This window comes from Camelina sativa, chromosome 13 (assembly GCF_000633955.1).
Source record: "Camelina sativa cultivar DH55 chromosome 13, Cs, whole genome shotgun sequence".
Lineage (NCBI taxonomy): Eukaryota > Viridiplantae > Streptophyta > Magnoliopsida > Brassicales > Brassicaceae > Camelina > Camelina sativa.
This window is the reverse complement of record NC_025697.1, coordinates 11195607-11218064: the sequence shown is the minus strand read 5'-3', so window position 1 is coordinate 11218064 and position 22458 is coordinate 11195607. Positions and strand designations below refer to the sequence as shown.

The 22458-nt window shown below is 34.7% G+C and overlaps 1 protein-coding gene and 1 pseudogene across 1 annotated transcript; both read right to left on the bottom strand.

Annotated features, from left to right (window-relative positions):
* On the bottom strand, positions 7248–12521 carry LOC104738140 (GDSL esterase/lipase At4g10955). Its single transcript, XM_019234546.1, has 3 exons — positions 11947–12521; positions 7936–8554; positions 7248–7727 (listed from the first exon to the last, which is right to left on the bottom strand). Exons 1-3 carry the CDS (start codon positions 12519–12521, stop codon positions 7389–7391), a joined length of 1533 nt encoding a protein of 510 aa, XP_019090091.1. The 3' UTR covers positions 7248–7388.
* On the bottom strand, positions 15904–16631 carry LOC104738139 (annotated as a pseudogene).

The following is a 22458-nucleotide window of genomic DNA, read 5'->3' as shown; positions in this document are numbered from 1 at the left end:
CCCATGTTGTTTCTCATCATCAAGTTGGACCAAAGAGTCAAAGAGAGAAAAGATCAAGGAAACCCTTAATGGGTCAGTTCAAGAGCTTATGGCCGAAGAGAGCATGGGAGATACTATTGGGGATGATACCTATCAAGTCCAGCCCACTTTGAGCCTAATTCAAGTCCAAGAAAACCCAAAATAATCACTTTATTTTATGTTCAAAGAGGGATGACGAAAATGGAGTTCAACTCACCTTGGGAAGACAAACTTCAAAGAGTTGAATCTTCATTCAACTATCTATCTTTATTGTGTTTTAGTTTCAAGAATAATATTTGGCTTTGTGACCAAGTTTTTTATCTCTACAAAAACTCATGTAATCTCATTTGAGAATAATCAACCAATTTTCCTTTTCATTTTAGAGTCTATCTCTTTGTTCTTTGTCTAGAACATTTCTTTGTTTCTTGGTGTGTAATATCCAAGCAACAACCTCCTTCTGCTGGACTAGTGTGTCATATCTAGCAGTGATTGGAGTTGGGAATATCAGCAGCCTTCCGCAACTGTTGACCCCTCAATCCATCAAATCTCCCTTGTTGCATCTTGCACCTTGGTGATTTTCTATCCTTTTTAGTCCGGTTGAGTGATCCTCGAATTTTGGGCGTATCAAAGGTCAGCGGCAGAGGTCGGTGGTCGGAGGTCGGCGGACATGTTAAATCATATCTGATGTGTATTTTTATTTTTTTATTTTTATTCAAAATCGAAAAACTAAACTTAAGGGGTAAATTATAATTACACCCAATATACTAAACATTTGAGTAATTTTGAAAAGATTGTTATATATATGAGTAATAAATCAACTTTCCATAACATTGAGTAATTTTTTCTATTAATATAAGATTAGCAAGTTGGAGCACTGCAAGGACCATATTATTTTTCACTTCACCATCTTGTATTATCTGTATTATTGTACTACGATGGTCCGTATGTCGAATAGAGACAGAATTTTGGGATGTGAGATCCAGAAGTGAAGATTGAATTTTCTTCATTAGATCAAGGTCTGATTGTTCTAGTTTTTTGCGATGACTTTTCTCTAGTCAAGTCAAGTCATGTGTAACAGTTTAATTATCAATACAAACCTGTTGACCAAAAAAAATAGAACCGTCAGTATGGTTGTCTGAACTTCTATATTATGACTGTTTTTATTCAATATAAATATCGAGTTTTTATATTGTTTTTTTTTTAAGTTAACCGTTTTTATTCATTTCATATAAAGTCTTCATTAACACCAATTAAAGTAACTGTGGCAAATCTTCCTTTTTATCATATGTCGTTTGATTAATTATTACGTTGAAAAGAATATTTGATTATTTTTAAAGGTGGGATATTTAACATCTTAAAAAGGCAGATGGCTCGGAGGGTCTCTGTAATTACACAGGCATGTGCTTCTTCCTTGATTTCTCATGCTTACTAGTTCCCGTAATTACACGGTCATGCATGCCTGCAGGTAATAATTTGTCAAAATTTTCCATTCCGTCTAGAACCGAAGTGTCTCATAGCATTTCTTCATGATTACTGCAGCTGAAACTGCGTTATATTACTTTCTTTTGACATATACGACTTTCTTTTGGCAAGAACCTAATGATATTTTCTTACATCTAACAAAATCTTTTGCCATATCTGCTTCCACATTAATTGTTATTCTTTAAAAACCACAAGAAGAGACGACCAATATGGAAGCAGAGTAGAGAAGGAGAGGAGACTCTCTGAGAATAACTTGTCCAGCACGAAGAGACTGTGCTGCCACCAATATTCTTTCGTTGGCAGTACAATATTCCTCATGATACCTGAACAACAACAGATGAATACATATGATGTTGGACCCTGTTCTTGTTTACGTTAACTATTAATATAGGATGTGTTGTTGTTACATTCATTTTGGCTCTCTTGGTATGTTATTGGTCCTTCATTCAACAACCAATGACTGTTTTTTAGTTCCAAATTAAATTAGAAAACTTCAAGATTCAATATGAGTAATGTCCAAAATCTGCAATTTGTCTGGAAGGACATACATTTTCACTCTCTAGAATGGCTCTTTTCGTCACCCGAAGTAGTTCAAGTAGATCTCTCTCCTTTTTAAACTTTCAATTTAAAATTTTTCGGTTTTTAGTTATATATTAAGTTAACATTTTCATATGATATATTATATATTTAGATGCACCCTATTATTTTCTCCATAAAAACGATTTTTATTTTTGAAACATTGTTGTTCTTTACAAATATCCATTTTACAGTATAACATATTATGTAGCTCTAGAATTTGGTTATTTAGCTAACTAATAGATTACTTATAACTTAACCAGACGACTCTTAAGTCTTAACATTATATTTAAGTTATATTATATTTGTTGTAAACGTTAAAGTAGTTTTAAGAGAACAATTACATGAAAAGAAAATGTAAAACATGGGAAAGAGAGACATACATGAAATACAAGACAACAAAAAAGTAGAAGAAATGGAAAAGGGGTAGATAAAGGTGCATTATAGAGTTGTAACTATTGTTGTAAGCTTTGCATAATTAAGAGAGAAAAGGTATGAAACAATGTAAAGGTGTGTATACACATGCATGTTGTTTGACATACCATCAACATGTCACTCATCACTCAAGAATACATGGCTGGCGGAAATATATTAGTCAACTTTAGCAGGTGATCAAGACTTCGATACATAAATAGTGAAATAATGTGACCGTTTTTTTTTAAATAATAAATAATAATAAAATAATAATAATAATAATAAATAAATAAATTACAACTAGTGGTTCCATACCCACTAGCCATCTAACCATAATCACAAACAACAGCGGAATAACAGATACCAATATCCAATAATATTCAATAATAGAATAACAATATTCAAACATAATCATTCCAATGTCAAACAACAAGAAACAAGGAACCGACAACCTAGTAAGTTCTAAAGACCCAACTCTAGCAACCTAACAATGTCAGACAACAACCAATCAAGTCCCTAGAACATCCTCATCTTCATTGCCTTGATTCCACGATCACACTTTGCCTTTACCTGAACCACAAACACAAATTGAGATGCATGAGTATTTGATAAACACTCAGTGAGGCAATCCTCACATCTACTGGGCTATACACACAAGCAACAGTGATTCCAATGTTCCAAACAAACAACAAACAAAACATTCAAACCAGGAAACAAACATCATCTCGCTGGAAGGGAGGTGTTGACCGACACCAAGTGGTGTCGATCGACACTCCACCTGCAACTGCGATCCGCTGCGAAGTCGAGAGTCGAATCTCGCTCCTAAATTCCACCAACTCGTCCAATACTCAAAACCCAAGCCGGAAACATCCTTAGAAACCTGTAGCAACCAATCCCGAGCAAGAAAACACACAAAACAACAACAAACAAGCAAGAACAAGGAAATTAAAGGCTTAGATTAGCCATGGTCATGCACTCACCTCTTTGCAGGAAGTTTCTGACCAATAATGAACGAATCCACTTTCCCAGTAAGCTTCCCACACGTTCCTAGCCTTGAATCCTCACTCACACAGCAAGATCTCACCCGCAAAGCCTTGAAATCTTACAACTCTCACAAAAACCTCTAGGAACTGTTTTCTTTCCTTTTCTCTCTGTTAAGCGGCCAAAACAACCAAAACTCCACGACCTAGGTCGACTTGCCACTTAAATAATCCGGTTCTATGGTTTTCCCTAACCCAAACCGACCAAAATCGACAATTAAATCAATCTGGCCGAATCAGAAATAAGTGGTGTCGACCAACACCACCATGATGTCAATCGATACCGTCCCCAAAACGTACAGTTTTGGTTCACGGGTGTTACAAATAGTTATGGACATCTAATATAAACTAACAGTTTAATTATGACTTGTATACAACCTAAATGTTCATTTCGTACTCGCAACTGCAATACTATTGAGTTAAGGTGCATTTTGTCAAATTTATGGAAATCTAATAGATACTATATGAGTTTATTGACATTGCACTATAATGCATACTTTTTTTTTTAATTTGTTTAGTTTACAATTTAAATTTAGGATTTTTCAATTATTTTTATAGTTTACAAAAAAACGGAACCATTAACGTGTATATGCAGTTGATGTATACTGTTTAGTCTTCAAAAACCAATAATTCATTTTCTAGGATCATATATTAATATATTGAATGGTATTGTATTGTACGCCTTAAGTTAGAGTGGTATTGTATTGTACTATTGTTGATCAAATTCACAAATTTAATTTGATTGGCATACACATTTGACAAACTAAAACAACTATCTACAGTACCTAAGCTAGAATTAAATCGCCGGAAACCACAAATAAAAGAAATAAAAGAAATAAAAGAAATAAAAGAAATTTATTATCAATTTGGTTTATTCACCAAATTCTTAAAAACAAGAAAAAGAAAATGAAACACTTCTATGAAAAGTGAACGTTTATTAAAAACATATTTTAGGTTTCAATTGATATTTTTATTTTAAAAGATGTGAATGTTAATTTATAAAAACTTATTTCTTCCTTCTGTCAGAAATTTTATAAATAAATTTAGAAAATATCATATGGAAAATTATAACATCTAATTCACCAACTTTAAAAATAACACTTTGATATAAATATAAAAATTTTAGTTATTTTCTAGATCTTTTAAAAATTTAGATTGACTATAGTGTTATTTATGAGAATTTTTTATTTTATACTAGGTTTTGAACCCACGCGTAGCGTGAATTTATTTGATATATTTTGATAAAAATTATATATGATTGATGACGATAATAAAATATTATCTTATATAAAACTTTAAATTACTATTAAAGAATAAATTAAATTTCAGATACACAATTTTTAAAAATATAAAAATCAGTTGTGTTTTAAAATCATGAATTTAACTCGACGTTCAGACGAAGCAGATCAAACTAGTGACCTCACATATCCTAAACCATTTCTTTGACCACCAGAAAACGGAACAATTTTATTACCATGAATTTATCGCTGTCACCTATGTTTTAGTATTTTTTATTCAATATTTTCTTATTTTTCATATTCTTTTTTGTCATTTTAACTATCAAATTTTATGGTAATTGTCATCATTACTTTTACCGTCTGGTTATTCGTTATACTCTTCTTCTTGTTCTTCCTCGTCAACTTCTTCACATTTTTCCACTGAAGAACCTTTTTTTTAGACTACCATACAACTTATTAACCCATCCAACTCCAAGAACAAAATCATTTATTTTCTCATAAAAATTGTGCAATTCATGAAGACCATCATAGTCAACACATGTACCAAATTATTGATAATTTCATCCATATACTTATTCGGTTTTAGATCCACACGGTTTGAAACTTCTCAAACCAAAATCATTACTTGCAGAGAAAGTAATATGAACACATAGATAGTTAAAACAATATTTATGCTTTTCGTCGATCTTTCTTTTTTAAACTCAAATAACATCAAATCAAGGTCTTGCGACGTCAATCCTTATTTCTTAGACTTGAAAATAAAAATTTTACTGCAAAAGTATCAAATCATCTGTAAAGTCATACACAAAAACATGTTTTACAGGTCATAAGATATATAAAGCACAAACGGAGATAAATAAGATATTTTTAAGATATTGAAAATTTGATATATAATATTTAGTAATTCTTAAACTTTTAAATTTTTAATAGAGATTTAATTTTTAAAATCTTTCAAACCTTTGATGTAGTTTAAATATTTGTAACATTTTATTTATTTAGAGTTAAATATTAATGACACTTTAACTTTTTATAGAGTTTAAATAGTTATAATTTTTTAACATTTTTATGGAGGTATTTATAATATTTCTAAATATTCTATAATAAATATTTAAACCTTTCTATATTTTAATTTGCAAAAATAAATCAAATAAAACTTTTAAATTTTGGAAACCTGATAAATATCATTAATCAAGCAAACCTGATAAATTTATAGTTAAAAACATATTATTTTTATTTATAATGGCTCTCAGCCATTGTCTAAAATTTTCTAGCCGATGTGAGATGTTGTAAATATTTCTTTTATTTCTATAGATTTTACTTTTTTCTCTAAAAAAATCTTAATATATAGATTACTACTATATTTTCAAAAATGTTATTAGTGAAATATCTAATTCTTATTGTTTTTTTTTTAAATCCTACATGGACATCTTTAGGAGTTTATAACTTCAACTTTTTATTAGTATAGATATAATGTCTTAAAATTTCTATGGAGATTAAGTAATTGTAATGTTTTAAAACATTCTATGAAGTTTAAATATTTTTAATATTTGAACCTTTTAAAATTTTCAAGTTTCAATATTTATAATATTTTAAACTTTTAAATTTATAAATTATTATTTTTAAAAACCTTTTAAATGTTAAGAAATTTTTAAAATTTTAAAATTATAATATTTTGAAACCTTTTAAAAGCTAAGACTTTTAGAAGTTTCAATATTTATAATATTTTAAACTTTGAAAAGGTTCGAAATATAATATTTGAACCTTTTAAAAAGTTTCAATATTTATAATATTTTAAACTGTTAAAATTTAAAAATTATAATATTTAAAAACTTTTTAAAAGCTAAGAACTTTTAAAAGTTTCAATATTTATAATATTTAAACTTTTAACATTTTTAAATATTATAATATTTTTTTTGAAAAGTTTTAATTTGATCAGATAAAAAATCGGATCAAACCGAATAAAAATTTTAAACTTGGACGCCTGATAAATCAAGCTTTACCGCTCATTCGTTGTTGGAAACATATTAATCTAATTTATAATGGTTCTGAACCATTGTCTAAAAAAATTCTAGCTGATGTGGGATATTGTACATAGTTTTTTTATTTACATAAATTAAAATTTTTCTTTTTCTAAATAATTCTGTAAATTTTAAAAATGTTAATGAATGTCATGTCAAATCCTAATTGGTCTTTTAAAAAATATCTTAATATATAAAATTTTGGAACTTTTGAAAATGTTAATTAGTGACATGTTGAATTATGATTTGATGTTTAAAATCCTATGTGGACAGTCTTAGGAGCTTATAGCTTCTACTTTTTATTAGTATAGATTTGTGTAAAGTTTTTAGAGGATAAGATTCAGTGTTTAGAGTTTAAAATAATATACTATTTTTAGAACTTTAAAGATAGTGTGCTACATTTGGAAACAAATTTTCTTTTTTGTTATATTTATAATTTTTCACGTGTGTACATAAAAAAAAGCTTTATTTTGTAAGTACAAACAGTACCTTACCATATTTTTATCAAAGAAAAGGAAACATTTGAAAATATACAATTTAACAAGTTATTCAGTTGACAAGAAATAGAAAAGACTGAAGCCTTGAAAGCCATGAATGAATTATCAGTATGAATAATAACTCACTGTAAACTGTACTTGATGATTCCACCATTGCTGAATCCCATGACTATCATAAATGTTCGACAATTTAGTCTTGTTTTCAATCATAATGTACGATGGAAGAAAATGAAGATGATCTGGTGAAGTTTCTTCTCCTCCGAAACACTTACGCCTAACTGAGTATCCAGCAGCCAACCTCGCGATCTTTCCGAGTCCCACCTCAGTCATATTGACTATGTGATCGAAATTGCCAATATATTCCGAGCATATTGGATCTGATTCGTTCACAAACAAATGAGGTCTCCACGAAGCTAAATTCTTATATTGTTGACCTTCTTGATCCTGTAACAATTGGCGGTAAGAATTGAGAATAACATTTTAAATATCGTTAAAGGATTATTTATATAAAGCTTTTCATGATATGGGAAAGATTATATGTGTAGTACCACAATCCACAAGTATAATGAAAAGTTTGTTATAGACTATAAATAATATTGTCAAATTTCTGAAATTTCCCTGTTAACCAAAAATAAAACTTTATAGATCATACCTCATCAAGGGATAGGACTTTCGCTATGCCAGCTTTGAAGATATCTCTGGTGAGTCGGTACGCATCATTAAGTGTGTCATTGTAACCGAACTGTTTTAGAGGAATCAAGGAGATAGGTGGGTTGAAGATGTAAGCCTCAACGGGGAGTCCAGACATGGTCATGGTCTTTCCCGCGAGTAGTGCCAGGCCAGCTCCTAGAGAGTGTCCAGTGATCCAAACAGTTGTGTTTCCGTGTTTGGACACCAAAGAGCGGATTTCTCCAGTGACATGCTTAGTCTTCTCCCCGTCATAAAGGGTCTCGAATGGTAAATTGATGATATACGTCAAATCGTTTAAAGTAGATGTACTTATGACAGTTCCGCGTAACGCAACCACGTAACGCGGAGGTACTATCGAGATGGGGGTAATCTCATAATTGATCACGTTTTGGAAGACAGCACCGTATATGGAGCCGTCAACTGCGTCCCTAAATTCTTTGATTAAAGTGAAGTTGAAACTCTCCCACCAAGGTGTGGCTAATGACTCGGAACCACTCCGGTTGTTTTGCCTGTCTCGTTCCATTGCGTAAACTCCTTGCACCAAACTCGACATCAATGAGGTTCGGTGGTACAAACAGTCCCTATTAGAAACAAAACCAATTTAGACCATAGAAACGACCCGAGTAGATATATATTGATATTATCTCTTTATTGTTTTTGGTATCATTATGAAATGTTATCTATGTATAAATTCGAAACGCACATGCAAATATACGTTGAAATCAAAAGAAAAAACAAAACAGTTCTACCTAGTGGAAATGTCGTCCCTAGGAAATGGCTGGTATCGAAAAACAATACGTATTAGAGTAAAGATTTTTTGTTTGATCAATGACGTAAACTTTTTCTTTGTTTCCAAAAACAATACGTATTAGAGTTTCATTTTTTATTTACATTAGTTATAGTTATTGATATTTCATAATCATAGTACTAATTTTAAAGGGGAAGGTATTAGATGAAACGAAATTTACCACTCAAAAGATGGAATTTTAGGGGGGCCATCACGGCTTAATTTGTCACTGCGCGATGAGTCAAAGAAGATTCCCATCAGCTCCTCCACACTTTCGTCGTCTTCAAATTCTTCTTATCGCTTATATGTAAGAATTGTAATCACCCCGCGTACTGCATACGAGAAAAATAGGTTGTAACTACCAGCTGATATATATATATATATATATGTATGTATATATTACCTTAAAACATATTGACAAATAAATTTTAAGTGTAGAGTTAACAACATATATGAATCTAGCTTTGCCTAATCTTAGTCAGATAATCAATTCTGAAAGATATTCACGCAAATCAAATTTTAAATTATTATTTAATCGAAATTTACAAAAAATAATAAAAGAAACAGAGTGAGAGAGCACATGGCTACAACCAACCAAATTGACTGAAAAGATAGATTTTATGGAAAATTAGAAATTACCAACAATTACCTAGATTGATACATGGAAGAAATGATCGGGTATAAGATGGAAAACAACACCAAAAAAAGTTTGGATGAATGAATCAATAAATTAAACAATCCATTTTTTTTAACAAAGATGAGTGAATCAATATCGATTGATAAATTGAAAGAAAACAATACTTCGATTGTTTAAAAAAATTAAAAGGTGTGAATCAATACTCATAGAAACAAAAACTCTTTTCAAAGTCTATAAAAATATATCTATAAACAAAGTAATGTGAAAACAACGAGGTGCGAAAAACTAATAGGTGCGAACAATGAAAGCTAGGGGTACGACAAAGAAACACAACTGTTTGGAAGAAAACCTTACAACTTTTGCGATCAGTAACAAATGTAAACCCAATCAATTACCTAGATTTTAATATCTCGAAAAGAAGATCGATGCGGGTATAAGATGGAAAATGATATAAAAAAAATTGGATAAATGATTCAATAAATAAAACAGTCCAGATTTTAACGAAAATGAGTGAATCAACATCGATTAATAAATTGAAAAAAACAATATTTTTAACATAGAGGTGTGAAACAATACTCAGAGAAATAAAAAAATCTTTTCAAGATCCATAAAAATCTACGTATATAATCAAAGAGGTGTGAAGTAAAAAAGTGCCAAAACTAACAAATGCATTTAAAAGGAGAGGTAGATTATTGTTAGAAATAAAAGTATTATCATTACAAGTTGCAACAAAAGGTGCGGTTTGGCAGTGCATGCACATTTACTAGGAGGGTCCGTATGTCGAATAATAGAGACACATTTTTGGGAAGTACGTAGTAATTAATATCCACAAGTGAAGATAGACATTTCTTCCTTCTATGGAGTTCTCTCTTTCCTATGGTCATGACTCTTGCTAGTTGCTAACACACTTGTAAGATGCCACCGACGTGACGAGGATTTATAGTTAGTCCGAAGACTAGTCCAAATCATCATTTGCTTTTGTTTTCAACATTCTCAAAGAACATTCATCATTTACAGACTAGTCCGAAGACTATATTCCTAATTGCTTTACCAATTTTGTTTGTTCACCAAATTCTTAAAGAAAGAAAATATTAAAAGGAACAGTTATATCAAGATATTTCTTTCTTCAGTTTCAAAATATAATATGTTTTAGCTAAAAACAGGCATACTAAAAAAATATCTATTTTTGAAAAGTTTAAGCAATTATAAACAAGAATCTACAAAATAAATAATAAGAAAATCTGAAATTAATCTAAAAAGTTGTCTGAAAGTTAAAACAAAACAAAAATATCTAAAACATTGTATATTATAAAATGGAGAGAATATATATCTTTTTAAACATAATACTTTTATATATTAGAGCCTATTTTTTAGATCATATGTTACCGTTGATAGAATTCTCATGATTTAAAATATTAAATATAATGAAAATAGGAAAGAGATTTAGAGACTTTAGGATACCTTTTACCATGTGTCTCTATTTGATTGGTTTAAGATATTTTATAATTTAAAATTAAAAAATAATCCAAATTAACAGAAAAATATATTTAAGAAATCCAATAAAGTTCAGATCCTCTTAGAATCACATAGAAGTTTATTAAGTTGGTTCTAGAATTAGTTATTTAGCTAATTAACCCTTTCATCGATTACTTATTACTTTAACCAGACAACACTTAATATAATATTTAAGTTACAAAATAAAAAGTACTTTTAAGAAAATAATTATAAACAATTACATTAAAAGAATCTAAAACATGGGAAAGAGAGACATACGTGAAATACAAGAAAACAAAAAAGTAGAGAAATGGAAAAGAGGTAGACAAATCAAGGGTTAGGAACTAAAAGATCATGTTATAACGGATGTGAGCGAGATAAAAGAAAAGTAAAGATCAAGACACAGATTTAATGTAGTTCACCAACGCTTTCTGTTGGCTACATCTACGGACAAAAAGACAAATTTTATTACTGGAGAAAGTACAGATATTTCAGAATACATGGAGGCTAGGTTAACAAGAGTATATATAGGAAGATAAAACCCTAGTTAACCCTAAACTGATTGGACCTAAATTCATGGGCCTAATCCAATTCAAGTCATATCCAACAAATCTTCACCTTGACTTGAATCCTCAAATACAGACAGATGTACCAGATGCACTGATCACAGTGCCAAATGTACCAGACTTCTCCACCCGACAGATGTAACAGACAAACATACCAGAGTTCTCCTTTGCTTCATCAGATGTTCGATGCTTCGTCAAGCCAGAATGCTATATCAGATGCCAGATGCTTCACCGAGCCAGAATACTATATCAGATGCCAGATGCTTCGTCAAGCCAGTTTGTCCCACTGGGACCAGATGCTCCATCAGGAGCCTGATGCATGTTCAGAGGCCTGATGTCCCTCCAGGGACCTGATGCCTTATCAGAGCGTTGACGTCCCTCCAGGGACATGATGCCCCATCACGGGTCTGATGTCTCATCAGAGGCCTGATCGCCCACCTAGGCGATTAACAGCTTGAGATATTCAACAAGTCTAAAGAATGTTTAAACTTGCTCTGAGGAACCGGTTTAGTGAACATATCAGCAAGATTGTCAGATGTCCCTATTTTCTTCACTTGAATCCGCTTTTCATTTCTCAGGAAATGATATCTCACATCAATATGCTTGGTCCTTTCATGATGGACCTGATCCTTGGGTAAATAGATCGCACTCAAACTGTCACAATACACTGTAGCCTGATCATGATGCAAACCCAGATCACTGATCAATCCTTTTAGCAATATACCTTCCTTCGCAGCTTCTGTCAAAGCCATGTACTCTGCCTCAGTAGTTGATAACGTCACAGTTGGCTGCAGAGTTGCTTTCCAACTGATCACAGAATTACCCAAGGTAAACACATAACCAGTCATCGATCTTCTGCTATCTACATCTCCTGCATAATCAGAATCAGAATAGCCTGCAACCAGGCTCGGAGCCTCACCTCCATATATGAGGCCAACATCAGATGTACCCTTCAAATACGTGAAAATCCTCTTCACAGCTAGCCAATGCTCTTTTCCTGGTTGTCCCATGAACCTGTTTACAACACTGACTGCATGTCCCAGATCTGACCTTGTACAGACCATTGCATAAATCAAACTTCCCACATCACTAGCATAAGGAACCGAGACATATACTCCTTTTCCTCTTCAGACTGATGAGCAAACATGGTAAAGTGAAGATTAACAACACTCAGAGTGTCAACAGGCTTTGATGATGACATACCAAACTAGTTCAACATTTTCTGAATATAGCTTTTCTGTGACAAGAAATAACTTCTTCTGATTTTTGTCTCTAAGGATTTCCATTCCTAGAATCTTCTTTGATACGCCTAGATCCTTCATCTCAAACTCAGCACTTAGGATGTTTCAATTTCTGTATATCACTCATCTGTTTGGAAGCTATCAGCATGTCGTCTACATAAAATACCAGATAAATATAAGATTCTTCTCCCACCTTGTTGATGTAGACACAACAGTCATATACCTTCAACAGAGAAATGGCTGTTGTTTCAAAAAACCAGATGCTCCTACTAGAGTCAGATGTTCCTTCAACAAAGAACATGCTGCTGTTTCAGAATCTAGATGCTCCTACTAGGGCCAGATGTTCCTTCAACAAAAAACATACTGCTGTTTCGGAAGCCAAATGCTCAAACGAGCAAAACACTCAAACGAGTCAAAAGCTTAAACGGGCCAGAAGTTCCAGCGAGCTAGATGCTCAAACAATTCAGATGCTCAAAAAAGCCAGAAGATCCAACGAAAAGCTAGAATTCCTCGTTGAAGTCAAATACTTCTTCAGAATCCAGAATACCTCACTTAGGCTAAATTCTTCTTCAGAAAACAGAATGCCTTACATAGGCCAACTAATCCACCATGAGCCAGATGCCTTTAGTCTCTACAAAAGCCTAGTAAAAGCCTTGTACACCTTATACATTCTTTTACACCTTTGTAGAGGTCTTCAGAGATTTCAAGTCACACAAGACGAACATACTCCACCTTGACGACGAAATCTCATTGACTTCAACTTCAACTCCTTGTTGGATTTTGGGGGGAACCTTTTGTCTTCATCTAGAAATGAAAGACCTCGAGCAGATCCAAGTGACTGGCTTGGTCACCATATCAGCTGCATTCTCAGACACGTGCACCTTCTGTAGTAAAATTACACCAGAAACTGATAACGATCTTGTGATATCTTACTTACCTGTGCTTCTTCCTACCATGATACACTTGATTCTTAGCCAAACATAAAGCATTCTAACTATTACAGTGTAGTTGAGCTCCACCTTGCTCAACACCCTAGGAGACTGCTCTTTAGCTTCCGATGTCGTCTCATCCGAGACCGTCTGCCCCACCAGGGGCGTGTCTGATGCCTTTTCAAAGAACAAGGCCGTACGTCCCTTCATGGACTGTCTTCCCTATAAAGGGCATGTTGCCTCTTCAGAGGCCTTTGTCCCTTAAAGGGACCGTATGCCCACCAGGGGCTTGTTATCCCTTCATAGGCTTATACTTCATTAAGAGCCTGATACCCCTCCAGAAGCTTGACGCTTACAATATCCTTAAAACCAAAAATCTGAGTTGGTTCAACTCCAGTTCTTCTTACTTGGTGTAAAGCAATATTGTAACGTTTACTCTCATATGGTGTATGTCCTGTTTGGATAGGTTCTGCTGCACCAAAGTCTGTATGTAGCTCTTTGCTCTGTTCGTGTTGCTGTAAATCTCCTTTCAACTCCACCTTTTTACCAAAGCTACCATTCGAGAGCATACACCTCGCTCTCTCTAACAATGTCTGATTCATCTGCTCAGCTACACCCTTCTGCAGTAGTGCACTCCTGACTGTGTGATGTCGAGCAGCCTCTTCATCCTCACACACCTGATTGAACTTCGATGAACACAATTTCAGACCATTGTCTGTCTGCATCCTCTTGATCTTCTGACAACACAGAAAGTCTTCCACCAGCAAAATTTGCATCCCTCTTTCACTCATATAACCAAGCTTCATATGCCACAACTTAGTTATATCCTCCCTATGAACCTCTACAGATGCAACATTCGCATAACCTGTAACTGTGAATCCTTGTAGGATATACAAGGTACCACATATAACACCCTTCAGAACCACATCAGAACCTTGAACGACTTTCAGACTTCTGTTTGCACCAGAAAGTTTGAGATCTCTACTGTAAAGCAATCTCAAAAACATCAAATTGTTCTCCACCGACGGAACATATCTCACGTCGTTCAGTATGCTGAATCTATCATCATGTATCCTGCTGAGAACCATTTTCTCCTTGAACACATATGATAGATGTGTGTTTCCATCAACAGCCAGAGCAAAATTCTGTTCAGACATGGTGTCATCTTCTGTTACAGCTACAAACTCAGATTGTTTTCTCCTATGACTATTTGACTTCCTGTGTTCTTTCTCCGTGTAGTACTTACAGAATTCATCTAACTTAGGACCCTTAGAAAACAGATTACACCTTCTGTTATTCTTTCCATTCCCCAGTTCTTTACTGCCTCTAGGTAAAAATTCAGAGGCTTGATTCTTTGTAACTGTATCAACCGCCTGATACTTACTTAACCAGATGGCTACCACGGACCAGATGTCCAACAAGAACCAACTGTTCAACACAGACCATATGCTCAATATGGATATGTCTATCAACGCCTTGATGACCCACCAGACTAAATCACCCATAGAGCAAAACATCCATTGAAACAGATACCCTACCTTGGACCTGAAACTGAAATCATTTCTCCCAGAATTCTTGTCGATCTTCATGTTCTTCACACACATCTCCTCACCAGATTATAATTGCGGAAATTTACAGAACCTACTTCTGCACAAATCTTCTTCTGTACGGATCTTGCACGAACCTTGTTTTGCACGGACTTGCACAAACCTACTTCTGCACCTATCTGCACAAAGTTAATTCTGCCCGAAAACTGTACGGATCGGTTTCAGCCGTAAAATCAGACAATACTGATTCAGCCCGAAAAACGTACGATCGCAGAAAAATAACCTTTGTGCCCTAACACGAATTTTGCACGAAACTGAAACTGCACCAAATATGCACGGATCTGAAACTGCCCGAAATTCGCACTAAAACACAGAACAAATAACCTTGTGCTGTGATACCAGTTTGTTATAACGGATGTGAGCGAGATAAAAAGAAAAGTAAAGATCAAGACACAGATTTAACGTAGTTCACCAACACTTTCTGGTGGCTACATCCACGGACCAAGAGACAAATTTTATTACTGGAGAAAGTACAGAGATTTCAGAATACATGGAGGCTAGGTTAACAAGAGTATATATAGGAAGATATAACCCTAGTTAACCCTAAACTGATTGGGCCTAAATTCATGGGCCCAATCCAATTCAAGTCATATCCAACAGATCACCTGAACAAGATATAAAAGGCGTAAAGCCATTATGTGACCAGTGACCCTCACTGTTAATGTTAATTTATTGCAGGGTTAATTGCTCCAACTTGCTTTCAGGGTAAGGCCTAATCCAGCAGGTTTCCCAATTTGCGAGCAAGGTCGAATCTCTCTCCCACCATTGGTGAAGCCCATGAGCTGTCGTAGACTTAGTTGGTTTGTTATTGTTTACAGTCATATCTGCTAATGGAAGAAGGTGAAGAGGTTTCGTTGACAAATCCGACATTGATGATTTTCCTCTAATTCTTCCGACCAATTGACTCCTAACTGATTTTCTTGCACCGGTTCTTTGGATTCCGCCTGCACCTATTTCAGACATGTAGTTTTTGTGTCTTAAGTAATCAATATATCCTGCTCATATTGGATCTGCTGGGTTGACATATAAGTAAGGTATCCATGACGCTGTTTTTGGATCGTCTTGATCCTATAATTATATAAGACAAACAGTAAGAAAATCAACTTCGAAAACTCTGACAAACAAGATGAGCTCTTACTTCTTAATGACGCCTAAACCACCATAATTAACTAAACTAGTTACCTTTTGATCGGTTATGGCCATTGCTACAATGGCTTTGACAACACTTTTAGCAATTTGAAACACATTTTTATGTAACTTTCAAGGAGGAATACAACACTTGTCATTGTCTTTCCAGCCAGCAAAACTAGTGCGGCTCCCAACGAATGTCCAGCAAGCCATATAGTTGACTCGCTATATTTTTCCACCATATTGCATATTGCTTTTACAGCATGCATAGAGGCCTGCCGCCTTGATGGAGGTTGCTGAAGCTTATTTTGAGGTTAAGTTTCATATCAGACTTCTAAGTTTTTCCCTTTAGCATCGTGCCGCGAAAGGAAATCACATGATGTGGAACATTCACATTTGGGGTGTTTTGATAAAGTTTGTATTCGAAAATGGTTTCATATATGGAGGCATCGTCATCCAGCAAGGTTTCGAGTAAAGTGAATTTGAAAAATATTAAGAGATCTGGGAGATTACGAGATTGAGTTAAATGGATAGTTAATATTTGTGTAATATTCTCTTATTGCTAAATAAGTATATTTACCATTATTGATGAAGTCTTTAACACGGTGAGGTCGACTGTGGTTTCACGTATGTCGATTCAACCTTTAGAGGAAGTGTAAATGTTGTTCGTCAAGAGGAAGATTTGACTATTTGAGGAACAATGTTAAAAAGGAGGATAATGTGGCTGACATCACCGCCTATGCGGTTCATCAACGAGGTCGTGTTTTTCGTCTGTTTGTGTTGACGATGGAACAGCCGTGTGTGCAAACATTGTCACCGTAGTGGTCATTCATCGGATAGCTGTTTTGCTGTTGTAGGTTATCCGGAGTGGTGGGGTGATCGCCCAAAGAGTCGTATGGTACAAGGACGAGGTCATGGAAATTATTCTGGTGGTTCATCGGGTGGCTGTGGTCGTAACATGACTTATGCCAATGTGGTTCACGCCCCTCAAATGCCACCTCCAGTATGTGCACGTTACGTAATCACCGACAAAGACCGTGATGGCGTCAGTGGTCTTGACGACAAACAATGGGAGCATCTAATGAAGCTTCTCAATGCTGGAGGAACTGGTGGAGCAAGCTCTAGTCACGAAAAGGTTTGGGGTAAGTATTCTACTCCCTCTTGGGTATTAGACACAAGGACGTCTCATCATTTGACGGGTAACTATGATGTTCTTACAAATGTGCGACCCATGGAGCCTGTACTTGTCATTTTGGCTGATGGGAGGGAGCGAATATCTTGCACATAAGGAAAAGTTGTTTTGGGATCAAATATGCTTTTGAAATCTGTTTTTTATGTTGAAGAATTTCAGTCTGATTTCATCTCCATTGTACAACTCATGGATGAGAATAAGTATTAAGGAAAGTGTATCGTCATATCACCTATGATTACTCAAATCCCATATATTACTCTAATATACATTAATTATATTATTCTATGTAATCCCTTTAATTATGTTCTTTGATTATGGTTTGTGCTTATATAAAAGTTGTATCATTCCATTTGATAATACAACAACAATAATAATCAATCATATTCTCTCTATTCACAATAAGGTCATACCCTCCCGAAAGCTCATACGTGGTAACATGTATGAGATTGGACGATCATCATCACATCATCTTCACGGTCTTCAGTCTCACTATAGAGTCATCAATGGCGTTATACCTCGCCATAAGGTCATCGATTTGGTGGAGAATGTGTATCTCCATTGATTACAAAGTCACAAGTTTATATCGTTCTTCGAACTTCGAACTTCTTGTTCATGAAGAACCTTGTGTAGTGGTCATGGTCAGATTAAAGTTTGTCATCCTCAGATCAGCATCGTATCCGTTGGATTCGTCACTTGCGAGTTATCTTCGTGGCCCATCTTGTTAGTAGTGAAAGATGATACCAAATGAAGACTCATACGAAAAACACAATCATGTGCTATTGTGCGCATAGCTCTTATGAAAGAGACGAACACTTTTTTTTTTTTTAAGTTTTTGAAAAAAAAAAGAGCAAAAGAACGAAAGAACCAGATTAAAGAAGAGAAAAAAAACCTTTTTTTCTAAAAAAAAAGAAAAATAACAAAACCATAACCCATATGAATTAGGACCAAGGCTCTAATATCATGATAGATTTGGAGGAAACCTTAGTAGTGAAATAGTTTCTCTCATTTTATTCATTAGCATCTAGGCTTATATTTAAACAAGAGATATAACTTGTCTAACAAGTTCTTTTACATATTCAATAATGGTAAATATACTTATTTAGCAATAGGAGAATATTACACAAATATTAACTTTTCATTTAACTCCATTTCGTAATCTCCGAGATCTCCTAATAATCTCCGAGATCTCCTAATAAAAAAATCCCACCAAAGCTTGGCTAGTGACTCGGAACCAACCCCTTTCTCAAGCATGTCCCTTTCTAGTGTGTACACTCCATTTACCAAAACTTGATGGCCTTTCGTAGGCACTCACAAAATGGTCTTCAAATTTAGATTCCAATTTTATAACATTTATACTTAGAAGAATAGTGTTATTCAAAAATATTGGAGTTGTTGGCATAAGTTTGAAGATAACATGAGGAGCAAGCTAAACTAATCCTACCGAGTTATAGAATTAGGATTAATTATATTTAGGAGTTATCTAAATATGTTAGTTTACCGGTTTAAAATAGGAAAGTTGTCAACTCTATGGTTGAGCAATTGTTATAAATACCAAGAGAGCGTTTCATGAAGAGGTGTACGCCTTAGGGTATTCTAGAGAGATGCACACAAGGTGTGTGGCGTCGCCCCACTAGTGTTCCATATCATATCTTATTTTAGTGGATTTGTTCTGGACTTGGTCTCGGGGATGTAGAAAATCCGAACCCCGTTAACAAACTCTCTGTGTTGTTTACTTTATGCGTTCTTTATTTGGTATCAGAGCAGGAAACCAACTCTTGGGTATATAATTTCTAATAGGTTAAATCCTGGATGTGTGAACAAAAAAAAGCGAAAGATGATGAGGCGTGTGTTGAGTGTTTGTGGAATTGAAGAAAATAGAGAAAGGTGATTTAGAGTTCAGAAATCAGATTATATTAAGAGGAGACAAAAACCGAATTACAAAGATGAGCTTTCAGTTACAAGAGAGGGATGATGACAAAGATGTTGTGGTGATGAATACTCACTGGATTTTTCCTACGCCGGTGAAAAGCGTTTTTATCTACGTGGCAGCCGTCAAAAGGGAAACGCAAATCCAAACCCGAAGAACATAGCAACTTGATCTTTGTGTCTTGAGCAGAAGTGGACAAGCTCTTGTTATGTTGTTATTGGAAAGAGAGAGGAGGAGAAAAGAGAGTCGTGAGGAGAAAATAAGAGAGAGAGAGAGAGAGAATGGGATGTGTAGAGAGGGGAGAGAAGTAGACGCCATGGAGGTTGTGGGAACACTGGTGGGGTCTGTTTATTCATGTCATGGCTGTGGAAAGCCTCGGTGGTGGTGGAAGAGCAACGCCGGAGTAACTGAAAGGTGGAGAAAAGAAGAACAAGAAAGAGTTAAGAAGAAAATAAGAGCAGTTTGAAGAGGCGACTTTGGAGGCTCGTCGGATGCCGGATTTGACATCGGTTTATCAATTTAAAACTACCATAGCGTTCAATACCAAGCCATGAGCTCGTACAAACTGACGGAAGTTCGATCGGAGTTATATTCAAGAAGTTATGCGGGTTGCTTCCTGCGTAAGAAATATCTGAAACAGTCCGAACCTGCAACCCTAGAAATCGGATTCGAGGTTGTCTCCTTGGAACAGCGATTGGTAGTCCAAAACTTGCCCGATCGAGCTGATATTTCGTGGGGATCTTCACGGTACTACTGGCTATAGATTCAACGGTGGGATCGTGATTTTAACGGTTAGTTGTGGTTTTATAGGTGTGTTTCCGAGACATATTTGTATGAAATAAATGGTGACATTGTAATGTTTTGTTGGCAAACGGAGGTTGAATGGAAATACAGCGTGTATGAGAATTCTTTAATATTGGGTCTGACATGGGAAAGGAGAAATGAATTTCAACATTTAAGTGGCAAAGGTTAAAAGCTTTATGAGACATGGAACAAGTTTTATGATTGAAGAGTTTTATCTTTGAGAAAGAAGCATTTTGGCTGGACCATTTGAATAACACCTTGTCTTGGCCAATAAGGCGGGATGGGTGTTACAGTTATAGAGATTACTGTGAGCTTCATTGGTTACCTCTAAAGTGTGTTTTCAGAGAGGAATGGCCAGGAGAGTTGAGAGAACTCCTGCGGTTATCGTGAATTTAATTTCAGGTTGCTAGGGACTGTTTTCTTGGCTGGAGTTTGTTGCTATAGCGTGAAATTTCAATCAAAAATAGAGCTTGGCGCTATAACGTGAACTTGAAATTTTGTGGAGATGATCTCAATGGGCACTTTCAGTTGGTCTTGGAATTAGAGGCAAGAAAGTGATGTGATATTACTTTTCTGATTTAAAAAAGTTGTGAGTATTGTAAGCTTAAACGAAATCAGTGTGTGATGTGGCTGCAAAGAAGAGAAGCTGGGTTTTTTGGTTCGACTAAGCTGTAGATCAAAACACATAGCCTAAAGTCTAAAGTCTTGGAGAATTCAAAAGTCTTTATCTTCTGTTTGATCATGTTATCGATATTAAAAAAAAGGATGAAGCAAACAACTGATTTTGTGGGCCATGTTGTTGAGATTCCATTTGTTTAAGCGTTTTGTGATCGATAAAAATTCGTGGAGACGTTGGTCAAGTTATTACAAGTTTCGTTGAAATTGTCAAATATGATGGAAAGGAATTAATGACGAGACATGAGAGAGTTGGAGGCTGGTCGAGTTAACAAAGGAAAGAAATAGGCATTAGATTTGAGAAAGGAAGGTTTGATTTCACCATGGGATATATGCCTTGAATATTGTATCGACAATCATCAAGGTTGATTGAAGTGGAGCAACTTGTCTTAATTGGAATATCTGGTTTATTGATGTTCATGTCACCTCATGAAGAAGAGTGTTAACTCAAATAAATACTTCGTGCTGGATTGAAACGATGCTGAGAGAAACGGGTTGATACTTTGTACTTGTTTCCTTTGGTTACAGATGTCGGCTTTTAAGTCTGAAAGGTGTTCTGAAAACTTGAGAGCAAGATCGTTCAAATGATATAAAGATCGTTATCTGATTCCTTGTGGTTTAGTGGGAAATTGGTCTCAAAGTTGGACTGCTTGCAGGTTGCTTCATTCCGGATCAATTCTGGGAAAGTGGCCGTAACTTTCAAACCGTGAATGCAAATCGTGATCTGTTTTTTCTTGTGTCTTCATATGACTGTTGTTGATATACCCACAAAAATTCATAATTTTCTGGGTTGGATTACTACTCCATTATGCTCTGCATCAAACGTGATGACTATGGCAGAATTTTAGTTGTCTCAAGACAAGAAGTTGTGGAGAAATATATTGGCTAGATTGGAGAGCATAATTTCAGAAGAGAAGATAATCTTGTTTGTCTTGTAAACAGGTATGTGTGATTTACAAAGTTCATCAAGAGGATTGTGCGGTTGAAGAGATTATAAGAGATTACAGAGGAAAAGTAGAGATGTTGAAAAAAAACCTCACAACATGATCTGCATCATTAAGGTTGGAGTATTTGATGTTTCTTTTGGATGAAAAGGAGAAGAGGTTCTTCTCAGTGATTATCATAAAGTTTTCAAAGGAAATTTGCAAGGAGATATCAAGCTTATTTGAGAAGAAAACCCTATGAAAAATTACTCTATGAGAAGCTGATTGAGATCAATCTAAGATGTGTTCACTACAGTCACAAAGACTAGAAAGACTAAGGTAAAGTCTCTCTTGATTATGTCTATGTGGAATGAACCTGATGTTTGTGGTTATTAAAGATGGTTCAGAAGGTTAACCTTGTTTGATATAAGCATGGGAGAATGAAAGCGATGAATATTTTTGCAGAGATATAAGAGAATGTGTGGAGAATGTGTAAGGGCAAGTGGAGCATGTTCCCCAAAGTAAGGGTAAGGTAGATATCTTGACTAAAGCGCTAAGAAATGAGTTTAAAGAAA